This window comes from Camelus ferus, chromosome 2 (assembly GCF_009834535.1).
Source record: "Camelus ferus isolate YT-003-E chromosome 2, BCGSAC_Cfer_1.0, whole genome shotgun sequence".
Taxonomy (NCBI): domain Eukaryota; kingdom Metazoa; phylum Chordata; class Mammalia; order Artiodactyla; family Camelidae; genus Camelus; species Camelus ferus.
Genome location: NC_045697.1, coordinates 52,947,383 through 52,960,946, shown reverse-complemented (window position 1 = coordinate 52,960,946; position 13,564 = coordinate 52,947,383). Strand labels below are relative to the sequence as shown.

At 33.6% G+C, this 13,564-nt stretch overlaps 1 protein-coding gene across 2 annotated transcripts in view; it reads right to left on the bottom strand.

Moving 5' to 3' along the window:
• Positions 1 to 2,426: 2,426 nt before the first annotated feature.
• JCHAIN (joining chain of multimeric IgA and IgM) overlaps positions 2,427 to 13,564 on the bottom strand; it is a 36,935-nt gene continuing 25,797 nt past the window's right edge. Inside the window, exons 1-4 of one of the 2 annotated variants that reach the window (XM_006188676.2) lie at positions 8,921 to 9,144; positions 5,543 to 5,669; positions 3,974 to 4,054; positions 2,427 to 3,320 (exon numbers count right to left, since the gene is read on the bottom strand). In XM_006188676.2, coding sequence (XP_006188738.1) covers positions 3,116 to 3,320; positions 3,974 to 4,054; positions 5,543 to 5,669; positions 8,921 to 8,984 — 477 coding nt within the window. In that variant the 5' untranslated portion in view covers positions 8,985 to 9,144 and the 3' untranslated portion in view covers positions 2,427 to 3,115. Of the gene's footprint in view, positions 3,321 to 3,967; positions 4,055 to 5,542; positions 5,670 to 8,920; positions 9,145 to 13,564 lie in introns of those variants that run through there. The other variant, XR_004312210.1, reaches the window with a different exon arrangement.

Here is a 13,564-nt window from a genome sequence, read left to right as displayed (position 1 = left end):
AAGATAGTATTTATTTCATAGGGTACTTACGAAGAATAAATAAAATGTGTGTTAAAATGCATATGAATTGTATTTCATAAATCACCACTAGGTGGAGATGGAGGTTTATAATTACAAAATAGTGGTTCTAAAGCAATTCCCAAGCTGCATCACCAGCACCAGTGAATTCTGTATTATGAACCTGTTCCCATGTGATGCAGTTTCTCCTGCCGCATTACAGAACTACTTAATCAGCATCTTTGGGGTGGGGCTCAGCAATCTGTTTCAGTGAGTCCTCCAGATGAGTTTCATACAGGCTAAAGTTTGAGAATCACTGATTTAATTCATGTTCACATTTTTCTCTAATTTGTTGCCTGGGCAGAGAAGAGCCAAAAGACAATTAACACCCAATACCAACTGTAATTTACAGGTTACTGAATGCTACAAAAGCTGTACAAAGTGATAAACATACATCATAGAATGTATCCTTAGTTTTATAAGATACCTATTTTGTCAGGTAGTTATTTGTATTCCCATTTTTCAACCTTACATTGAATGAACTTCCCCTTAGTGACTTATTATTTAGTCCCTAAGTACAGAGTCTGTATTCCAAGCTAGGCCATGAATTCACCCACTATACCACATTGTCGCCCCAAAACCTGTCAGTATCCTTGCCACATTCAATCATCGTTGGCTGGGAGCAGCCCATGGACCTCACACAAACACAAAGACAAAGGAGAGGCTCCTTTCAGAGCTGCCTCATCTGCATTGATCCCTTTTGTATCCTTGCTATACTGTCCACTTAAACATACAAATGAAACTAACAAGGTTTTAATCACTGTTCAGTAATTCTCATTTAAGAGTCACTATCTACTCTGGATTTATACTGAGTTAATGCTTAATAAAGCACTTACGTGGGTGCCTAGCACATAGTAAATGTTAAATTATTAAATGATAATCCTAGAGTTTAACTGAGCTTCTGAAAGAAGGAATACTCAGGACTTTTAAGTTTGCAGTCCTCTCCCAGCTGGCATTTAATGCGGCAGTCGTGCTGGCACATGGCTCTCTCCTACAAGCATCTGCAACGTGGTACCAAAAATTTTTCCTATTGGGTATGCACAGAAACTAAGGCAGACAGGAAGAGAGTAGAGCAGCCTCTTCAGAAATAGTTTCCCCCAAAAGTTCTCATCACGAAGAAAACAAATTGTAATTATATGAGGTGATGAGTGTTAACTAAACTTACTATGGTAATCATTTCACAACAGGTAAGTATGTGGAAGTCATTTTGCTGTACACCTTAAAACTTATACAATGCTGCATGTCAGTTATATCTCAATAAAACTAGGGAAGAATGTCTCCTATCAAGTCTCATAACACTTTGGAAACTATTTCTTTGTTTCATGCAATTCTGCCAAGTGATTGTAATTATGCATATGTCTTACTTCTTCAGTTAAGCTGCACTCATACTCGTTTAATTCAACAAATATTTACTGAGCACCTCTTTGTGCCAGACACCCCTCCTAGTGCTGGGGATACACCAATGGGCAAAATAAAAATGGCTGAGCTTGTGGAGCTTATGCATTTGTTGGGGGAGACAAACCATAAACATGATATTTACGTAAATTATATAGTCTGCTAGAGGATGACAAGTACATGGGAGTGGAATAAACCAAGAAAGGGAATGGGGTTTGCAATTTTTTTTTTAACAGTCAGGGTGAGCTTCATGGAGAAGAATGTTACCGAACTGAACCGGGGTCCAAATGAGCAGAGGCCTAGTAAGTGAGTGGTGATGGTGACTATCTTGAGGGCACTTAACACAGCTTAATCACCAAAAATTTAGCAGAGCTCCTTGCTTATGGTAAATATTCAGTCACTGTTTACTGATTAAATAAAGTTCAAGGTTTTTGCTAAAACCACATACCAGATTGAAGATTGGTCAAGAATGATTTGTCTTTAGCATGTCAAAACTATGATTCCTACTGAAGCACCAGAGTGTCGGAGCCTTATCCCTAAAAAAAAAACACTGAATAATCAGTATGAACACAGTGGAAGTTATTAAAAACGACTATTACCATTTGAAAAAAAGAAAACAGAACAATTTCTCTTCAAGAAACTGCATTTCACTAATCAGCCTTCCATTATTTTAAATCCAGAGTCAGCATTTACTTTCCACAGTACCCTTAGATATATATATGCCAATTGGCCTTGGGTTTCTGCCATAAAAAAATTTTATGTGCCATGATAAACACTGTATTTGTCAGGAGGGACACTGTCTTTATATTTAAGTTTAGTTATAAAATGACACATCTACCTCAAATATGTACCTATTTGAATTCAGTGATTAATGCATAATTATATCATACAAACTGCTCCTCATAATATTTTAATTTACATATAGCAAAATTAACACAAGCAAACTTTTTCCAATAAATTACTTCACACAGGTATATGCTTATGAATCTATTTAATTGTTCAAACTGTGCTGGAGAATACATATTTTGGAATACATAATTTGTTAGATTCAGTTACAACAGAGATGATTTCCAATGGGAATTTCTTACACTATCCTGATTATCAAAAAACTTTTATTAAAAAACTGTATCACTTGCTCCCAAATCTGTTGTCAAAATATATTTTTCAGTTACACATTTAATACCATCACTTTCAGTTAATTGGTTTCATAAATATTAGAGAGCCCATTTTAAATGATTTAATAAACATTTCCAAAACGTGTTTTCCAAATATTATTTTTCTAATGAAGACAAATAATTGACCTACATTTACATACAGATTTTCTCTACACAGTGATACTTTTTTTTAAAGAGAAGAATACAGAATGTGCAAAAGCTCAGGCTCTCCAGGGCAAAGCCAAAAAAAAAAGGGCAAAATTTAGTATGTCTTCTGATTTTTACTCTTTTAGTTTTATTTTCTCCCCTTGTCTTTTTTTTAATGCTAAAAATTTACCTAATAAAAATAATGTTACTATTTCAATTATTGGGTAGGAGGAGTTGGTTTTACACTATCCAAAAAAAAAAAATCATAGTTTCAAATTCTTTGGTAGTAAATGTATTAACTACCTGGATCAAAATGGAGAGCCTTTCAAGATAAGGAGTTGTGCAGACAGCAATGACTTAAATTAGTCAGGATAGCAGGAATCCGGTGTCAAGGCTGTTTCCACCATTTTGGTCTCACCATCATAGGTAAATGGGACCTTGTTTGTGTAGCACTTGTTTCTATCATAGGTATAGCAGGTCTCAATATCATCATCACAGAGATTGCTCTGGGTGGCAGTAACTACTCGATTACCCAGCTCCACTTCCGTAAGATCACATTTTTTACAGCTGAAAAACAAATAACACGCTTTAGATGCTGTAGACAATCCCCATCAAACGTTGTCTCACAATTTGAGTGACTACACATTTCTATCTAAAATCAGTTAATTCTGACAAAGGGTTACTCCTTTCAGACTTCAGCTGCTCTGTAATACAGAATCATTTACATAATTTTTCAACCTTTAGTTGAAAGTAAGCAATATAATTGATAATATGAGAATACAATTATTTGTGTATACTATACAGCAACTTCTGCTCTGCTGGGTTTATTCCCAACTGTATACTAGGATTAAATGAGTTATTTATAGTAACAAAGAAGGAAGTTTTAGTTTGTTTTATGTTGAACTCTATACTTTCCAAAGAAAGACCTGCATGTTAATGTGTCTGAAATCCAGTTATTGAACTGTAAAGACAAACTGGCCCTTCCTATACTAACAGCAATAATTTCTTCTTTAGAATAAATTCATAGCTAACTTTTATCTGCGATAAAGTTTTATGAATTTATGATATCTAATAATTAACATAGGAGTTAATGTATTCAAAAGTTCAAATTATATTGGTAGATGTTTATACCACAATGTTTTCAAAAACATTCTTGCTAATAAGTTTGATTAAAAGTTATTGACTTCAATATCTATTTAGTATGAAGGAAAATCTCTTACAGGTCGGACAAATGGTACTCAAATTTGGTTCTCAGTGGTGAGGTGGGATCAGAGATATTCTCCCTGTTGTTCAGAGGAACACTAAAAAAGGAAAGAAAGAAAGAAAAAGGAAAATAATGAAACCAGCAGATACTGCTATTTTTGGTAATAGATGCACTGCTAGGACAGTTCCTACTGCTTCATTTGGACATTTAGGATATTTAGCACTCTACAGGCACTCTTAAGTAATACCATTACTCAGATTTCACAGTAATTGCTATTTTTTAAACATTTTCATCCAAAATAAACCTCACAGCAATTCCTCTGTCAACCATCTTTGATTACTTGGCAAATCCTTGATTTCCTTTAAAAATAAGCTCAAGTTTTACCTTCTCGTGATGATTACTTGGATCCCATCTCCTTCCTCCGTAGTCTCATTAAAGTGAATATACCTTTATTTTAACAAATGCCATGTCATAGTTGCTTATCTACAGAGTAGCTGCTTCCTTAGACTCTATAAATTCCTTGAGGCAAGAACATTTACATATTCCCAAAGCCTTGCTAGATGTGTGGCATGTGGAATATACTCAATATTTGTGGGATGAGTGGACAGACAGATATTATTATCCACATTTTAGAAATGCAGTAATTATAAATCAGAGGGGTTGGTACCTATCCAAGTTCATACAACTACTAAGTAGTAAAGCTGGAACTGGAATCCAGACCTCTTGATCTGGAGATGTTCCATGAAAAATTAGGTAACATACCAACTAGTTCAAGTGATTTCATTAACTTTTACATTTTTTCCATCTATGTTATCACTTCTCTTCATATGTACCCCTCCCTACTGAAAGATATAAAGAAAAACTCATGTTTCCTAACTCAGTATTCAGCAATATTATCCACATAGTCAAGCCAAAAATTGGTTACCATCCTTAGTCTTTCCTCTCTGTCATGACCTATATGTAATCCATCTCTTAGTTCAATTGATTTTAGTTCTTGCTATCTGTGAAATCCAACCACCTGATTCAGGACACCACTGTTTCTCTCCTAGATTGTAGCAATACACTCCCCTCTTCAGTCCTGACCCTCCCAATGTATTATAGCCACCTTATTAAACGGTCCTACTAAAATGCAAGTGAAGAGCAAATCACTTTAGTCAATTTGATTAGTCTACCTTACCTTTATGCAGATAATTGAGTTCAATGTGAAATCATCTGTAGTCCATATGTGGTAGAAAACAAGGCTTTTAGTGTTATCTCAAGTTTCAGTTTGAAATGATCAAGGGCAGCTAAAATTTCTGATTCAAACTGAAATTACTCCATATGAAAAGGGCATGTTGATGACTAGATCTGAGCCTTCAGTTATTATTCGATCTAGCTGGCTGGTTTTAGGTTGCCTGGAAACCTTCCTTCCTGCTCCCAACTTCTCCATAATTGGCTCAAGCCCATTAATCAGATTCAGCCTTATGTAAGATGCTGCACATCAAAAAGAGGAGTAAAGATGTAGGTATCACATGCAAACAATTTCTAATATCAGAAAGTACCTCTGCTCACAACATGAAAAAATGAAATGCAAAATACCACATACATAATTCTGATGTTTCTCTCCACAATGTCTTGACTAGGATCTTCAGGAGAAGGGATGATCCTGGAAGTAATCCGGGCACACTTACATTTGTTGTCAACAAGAACAGTGCTTTCATCTTCATCTTGGGCTTGAAAGATAAAACACATTAAGAAGAAAGGGAAATGAAAGTCTATTTTTATATTTTGTAACAAGTTAATTTAGCTTTTTTCTGGCAGAAAAATTAAGTTTTATAGTTAATTAGTTTCATCTTTCTGCATTTGTTCTCTTTCCTAATCTAAAATAGCTAAGTGGAATCTCACAGCATAGTGAAGGAAATGCAAACGAACTCCAAAAGGAACTTTCTCTTTTTTCCTGGGACCAGTCTATCGGAAGCTGAGCTGAAAGAATTCTAGTTTTAATCTAATGATTTTAATAGAGGCACAACACTCTGAATGATGTAGCTTCATAAAAATCAGTGCCAAATGCCAAAATGAGAGAGAAAACAAAAATCTAGACTGGATTTTTCTCAGACCAAAGCAATTCATTCAAGAGTGAATAAAAAAAGAACATTAGTCTATATAAACCGAGTTTGAAGTGTCACATCCTTCCTGAACTCCCGTTTATACTTTTTTTTTTGCTTAGATTGCATGAGAGCTAAGAACATGCACATTTTCCCCAAGATAACCTTATTTTGTAAGACTTTATTCTCCTCTATATATACATATAATTTTCCCAAACTTAATTATATTCTTCTTTTTCATAGTAACAATCAAGTTATCATGGTATAATGATTTAATCCAATAAAATAAGTGCTATATTTATCAATATTTCTTGTAAGAATTATTTTAATACAGTATATATAGATGTAAAGTGTTATAAATTTGCCAAAACAATTTAGAATATATTGTGAGATACAAGTTCTATTTAATATAATATGCATGTATACAGAAAAAATAATAAATGAATGAATGAATACACAGATGACCATTAAAGTCTTAACTCTGAATGTCAACATTTATTGTCTAATCTGAACATTAGACAAAGAAGTCTGGCAAGTGTTGCAAAGAATTAACAAAGAAAATTTCTTATTATCTGAACTTAGATCACTTAACAGATATTTGAAGGGTTAACAATAAATAGCTTTATTTAATAATGCTAATTATTAATAATTATGTTAAATATTTTTAATTTAATTTCAGCTAAATGATCTTTAAAATTTCCTTCCATCAGTCTTCAATTAAAAAATAAAGATTTAGCACATGAATTCAAGTTATAAACATTAAACGATAGGGATAGATATAATTGTAACTGGAAGTCTAATTATTCCAAAGATGATCCCAGAGCAGAGAGGATCTAATTGCAGTATTTCAGTTTTAATAATAAGTTATTATAAAAACATTTTGAGACCATTGTTATTGTACTTAAAGTTGTTTGAAGTACTTTATAATGCATTATTATGCTATTATTCGTAAGTTTTTAATAAATCTTCTGATAAAAAGTCCATATGGTACTGGAGAAAAAACATTACAAAGCCAATTTAAGATAATGATATAATTCTTCTTAATGTTTTGAAAAGAGTAAGATGTGGTTCATTTATTGTACCAAATATGCCACACTGATGAGGGATGTTGAGGGTAGGGGAGTATATACGTGTGGGTGGGGAGGGCTATGTGCAAACTCTCTGTGTTTGCTGCTCAGTTCTGCTGTGAACCTGAAACTGCTCTAAAAAATAAAGTCTATTAATTAAAAAAAGAAAACAAAAGAGTAAGATGACTTAAATGGTGTCCTCTTTCCTACTCTTTTATTCGACTCAAATGTTTTTCTCAATAAAACACAAATGAGCGTGTAATGCGTGACCAAAAATATAGATTGAGTCGAGTATCAAGTCTTAAATAGAAAATATCTGTATTTTATTTATGGTATACATTATATTTTCTTGCCAGAAACCTAGGAAAAACCATCATTACTATTATTATATAAAAATATTAGGCAGTCTAATATACCTACCAGGAAATGTACAAATACTTCCAATTCACCAAGATTTACAAGATTCAAACATTCTGTTTCATCAACAGGCAGTATTTTTTCCTAATAAACCTGCTATTATAGACTGTGCCTTACTGTATTTCAAGAGCATTTGAGACATAGTAGGTGCTCAATAAATACTTGTTTAACTTAACTTAGTTCAAACAAATTAGAAAATAGACTTAACAACAAGTACTAGAAATGAACATAGTGAGTTTACTGAAAAGTTATTCTCTGATAAAGGCATAATAGGAAAGTAGTTAGGAGTGTGGATTATAGTGTCAGATGTCTTGGGTTCCACCTACCACATGTTTATTGTGTGATCTCAGGTAAGTTACTTCACCTCTCTAAATTTCAGTGGGCTCAACTATGTATCAGAAATAATAATGGTACATACTCTCAAATGGTTATTGTGAGAATGGAATAGTATATGTAAAGCAGTTAGCATAATGCCTAGAAAATAGTATTACTCAGTAAATGATAGCTCTTTTACACATACATAGCCATATATATGTTTCACATATATGTTTATAGGTATATTTATATATGTATAAATACATATATTATACATGGTTTACTATTAATATCTTTATGGTTTAAATACTATTAGAAGTTCACTATTCTTAATGCTAAATTAGTATAAAACATATGCAAAATAACTACTCTTAATTACATCATACTCTGTCTTAAAATAATAAGCTCAAGAAAAAAATAAGCTCAGTAAGTCTTAGAATAAACCAGCTTATTAATTATATGACTTCTAATTCATATGTCCTTCTAATGAAAATTGTTAAACATTGTACTTCTATATTCAGAAAATAAACCATTTTCTACAGTAGTTTAAAAAGTTAATAAACAAAATAACCGAAGCATAGTCATCAAGTTGTAGGAAACCTGTACAACATTAAACATTGTTAAGGGTCATAATAAATCTGTACACTTAGCTCCAGGAAAGTTGTTAGAATTAACAATCTCTCTGAGGAAATTAAATCCCAATGCACTCCATATTGTATTTACAATAATTATTAATTCATTTCTCCAGAATATACATTTGAGACATTCAAGGAGAGGATCACTGATTTTCCAGGTTCAATATAGGTGTATTAGTATAAATATAGCTATCTATACTTATCCAGAAATACCTATTCTCTTATTCTCTAGGTAGGCAAACAAATAAGAGAAAAAAGAATAAAAAGAATTACAGTGAGTTATATCTATCTAAATATCACTGTCCACACAAAGATTAAGGTATGTTAGAAAAAAGTAGCCAGCTAGCTGGCCAGTCAAAGCACAAACATAAATGTTTAAATCTGAAGAACAGATCTGTGTTCTATTTTTCCTTTTATCTGGGTTCATTTTCAAAATACTACATACCTGTCACAAGAACAGCCTTAACAAAAATAGCCAGGACTCCCCAGAAAAGCAAATAGTTCTTCATCTTGACTTCACTTCTTGTGAAAAACTGGAGCTAAAATGTCAGGGTTAAGATGTGTGATCTACAAGGAGTGTGCAAATGATGGTGCTTCTGCTTTCTTAAAATAACACTCCAGGCAGCTAACAAACTAAAAACAATCACAACTGTGGTTGAAGTCTGAAATTTAAATGCTGCACTGGAAAGAAATGTATGGCTCAGATTTATGTATTTTTTTCCAAAATATCCCCCAAAGCCATGTGCAATTACTTTTTATATTACATTTATTCTATATAATTAAATCAGAAGACTAAAAATAATTTCAAGGCAGGAGTCCATTAAAAATGTTTAAATAGGGATTCTCAACATTATTATCTAGATAACAAGGTTTTCAAATCAAATATAATATGATATTTGTTGTGCCTAGAACAATAAATGAAGGAAAGAGAAGGAAAAGGAAAGAATTAAAGCCTGTTAAGGTTCCTATTGTATCTTAGGTCAACTCTTTCTGCTAGTCCTTAATTAACCAAGCTACCAGGTTTAACATATATATTACAGATCACATATATAATATATACACATTATCATTACTTTCAGTTATTTTATAAGCTGAAACATGGAACTGGAATTAGAAACAGGTGGATGCTAGATGTATCCGTTGCTGTCACAATTTGATAGTATTAAAGCAAACTTTGTGTTTGCTCACCTAGTTATAACTTTCAGAATTTAAACCCATGAAATGATGCTCATTTGATAGGCCTAAACAGAACACTGTCACTGCAGTATTTCTTGTAAAAGTTTTCCTCATTAATTAGTGACGACAAAAAAAAAAAGCCTGAGCTTTTAGACAAGGCATCCCTCTACCTCCCACTGCAATGTTAGAATGTCTCTTAGGCAAGGTTTGTTCCAAGAACATTCTGGTTACATTTATATGCAACACCAAATCTACCTTACTTTTGGTTTTCAGTTCTCTAATTTTTTAAGAGTCTCCTATAATTTTGAGAGTTAGTAAAGAAATACTTCAGGACTATAAGTAGGCAAGCAGATTTCACAGCTCGCAGTAAGAAAAAAAAAATGGCAGAATGAAAGCAGAATTAAAGGCTTGCACATAATTGCACTCCTTCAATGTATTGAATGTCTAGCAAGAACAAAGTGCCAGACACTAGAACACACAATATTATTACACTATCAAACTTTACTCTCATTTTAATTTCTACTATCATAGGACCTAGAAACTATTTGGGAATTAAGAAAAATATACAAGATTCACATGAATAATGATATCTTATAGAAAAAGAAACATCTGAAGGTTCATTATTTTAGTGTGTGGTCAGGATGTCAAAACAAATACCAACCACCTAAGATGTTAAGGTACCTCATCTCTAACTGTAGTTTCTTTCAGCCTTATAGTTTTATAATTCCATTATACAAAACATGCATCTAAAAGAAATTATTTTAATGAAGTGTGGAGAGTGCCAAGTGGCACTTTTGTCACCAGGAGAGAGTTACCTATGCTGCAATATAGGATTAGGATAAGTGTTTTGTCAAGTGTGGCTCAGGGATCGTCTTCCCTAGAATCACTTGGAATATTAGTCAAAATACGGATTTCCTGGCTACACCCAATCAGAATTTCTGGAGATATAACTTTGAAATACGTATTTTTAAAAAGGCTTCCAGTTGATTCTGATGTACACTAAAATTTGAAAATTGGTAGACTAGAAGCCTATGGGGGAGGAGGGGAATAACTAGCAGCATTAACTATAAAAGAGCAAGAAGCTAATAAAAGTTTTTTCTTTTTTTAACAAAGAGGCTTACATTGAAAATTTAGCTAAGGTTTCTATTTATTTTACAATTCTGTTTTATACGTAAATTGTTTCATGAATTTTTAGTACTATATATACTACAGTGATATATATATATACATATATATAATAGTACTATGTATTTTAAACCACTTTATCTCTGGTTTTGTAATTCTCACTTTAAAAAAATGTAAAATGTGAATAGTAGAACCCTTTCCATTCAAGTGAGTTAAAACTGGGAGCTTAGCCACATGTTCTAAATTCTTCACCAAAAAATGGTTTATTTTTCCATGTTTATCTATGAGATTCTTACAGTATGAGTTTCAGTATAGACTCATTTGTATGAAAGAGATGTTAAGGTAATTTAGTCTCACCTTCTTTACTCCTAGTCAAGTTTTGTTTCAATGTCCTATACAGCAAACAGTCTGAGTTTAGAAGATGATCTGAAATAGGCCAATGCTTCACTTCCTCTGTACATAACTTATTATATTTAGGATACTCAAACCATGACAAAGATTTGATTCTCTTGAGACACACAGAATATACTCTCCTTGTTTTCTTCCTACCTCACTGATGATTCTTGTTCAGCATCTTGCTGAATTTTCTTCTGAATATTAAGGTTGATCCTCAGCCTCCTCTTTTCTCTCATCCTCTCCCTAATTCATTTTATCTGATCCTATGTTTTTTAATGTAGAACACGTTGTGACTTTCCAATGTATAACTGTAGACTTTCCCTTACCCACTGAGCTACAAACTCCTGTATCCAACTTTCTCTTTGATATCTTCACTTGTCTGTCTAACAGTTACCTAAAACGTAACCAGGTAAAGCAGTACTCTTGATGACCAAGTCACTCTCACACTTCCAATCCCATCTTTTTCTGTCCCTAGTCTTCCTCATCTCAGTAAATGGCACCTCCACCCACCTGGTTGCTCAAGGCAAAATCCTCTTCTTTGATCCCCTTCTGTTCTTCTCCCTCACATTCAATTTATCACCATGTCACGTTTGTTTTATTTCCACAGTATATCCCAAATGTATCTGATTCTCTCCATTTTCACTGTCACCCTAGTCCAAGCCTCTATCTTCTTTCATAGACTACTACAATAGCCATAGTGATAAAAAGTGATTTTTCCTTTGCCACAGCGTTGACAACTAGGGCTCACAGCTGACCATCAAGAATGGCTAAGTACCCTAAATTCTAAAGAAAGTTAGATACTTCCTCCATGACTTAACAAGAGGCAACAGAACTCAACTTACTGCCATCAATCACCACCCTCACTGCTCTGGTTTCACAATGTGGAAACAAACCTAAGCGTCAGCCAGCCTGAGTCTTAATTATCTTGAGGCTCTTGTAGAGAATCTATTTCCAACCTCATTCAAGTTGTTGGTTGAATTCAGTCCCTTGTGCTTTTAGAGTCAAGGTCTCCATTCTCTTACCTACTGTCACCTGGAGGTTGTTCTCAGCTTCTAGATGCTGACAACATCCCCTGGCCAGTGGCCCTCTTGATCTTAAAACTTAGTAATAGTGGGTCAAGTCCTTCTCGTGCTTCAAATCTCTCTGACCTCTGCTTTTGCAACATCTTTCCTGTTTCCAATTAGGGAAAGTTCTCTGCTTTTAGGGGCTCATGTGATCACACTGGGCCCATCCAGATAATAAAGGATAATCTCCCACTGTAGGCTCATAACTTTAATCACATTTGAAAGTCTCTTTTGTTACATAATGTGTAGCAAATTCATAGGTGCTAGAGATTAGGGCATGTAAATTTGAGGGGACATTATTCTGCCTTCCACAGACTTAGCTGAACACTCTCCCAAGAAGAAAGGAATCAGCAAGTAAAAGGTCTAAAATGGGAAAAGAGTTTGGCCTGCACAGGACAAGTAGCAGGAAAGAAGGCCCCCAAAGCTATAGCAAAGTGAAGGAGAGAACATAGTAATAACACCATGCACTTCTTTCTAAGAGTAACTTTTTTCCCCATTTGAATTGTATAAGTTTAGAATCTATTTTGAATTTTTGAATCAATCTTAGTCATTCTAAAGCTAAAGGTGGAGCATAAGCCTCCTTTCAGTCTCTTTCACTTCCCACAAAACCAAAAGCTATCGATATTTTTTCATATTTATATGGAAAAATTTCTAATGGACATTATTTTTCAACTTTATGTTTAAAATTTTAATTTAGAAATAATTGTAGATTCACAAGCAGTTTTAAGAAATAACACAGGGAGATGATGTGTGCCCTTTACCCAGTTTCCTCCAATGGTAACATTTATATCTTGTGACAAGAATGTCACAACAAGGATACTGATACTGATGTAGTCAAAAAAGAACATTTCCATCACAACAAAGATCCTTCCTGTCGCCCTTTTATAACCACATCCACTCACTCCTTAACCCCTGACAACCATTCATCTCTCTTTCTATATTTTTTCATTTATAAATGTTGTATAAATGGAACAATATTGTATATAATCTTTTAAGATTGGCTTTTTTACTCAGCCTAATTCCCTGGAAATTCATCCAGGCTGTTGTATCAAAAGTCTGTTCCTTATTATTGTTGAGTAGTATTCTGTGATACTCATAGATGTACCATAGTTTGTTTAACCATTCATCCATGGAAGGTTATCTGGGTTGTTTCCAGCTTAGGGCCATTATGAATAAAACTGTTACAGTCACATGACAGGTTTTTGTGCCAAAATTAATCTTCATTTCTCTGGGATAAATCCCTTCTAGTGCAATTGCTGGGACATTTGGAAGTTGCATTTTTTTTTTTTTTAAGAAACTCCCACATTGTTTTCCAGAGTGACTGTACC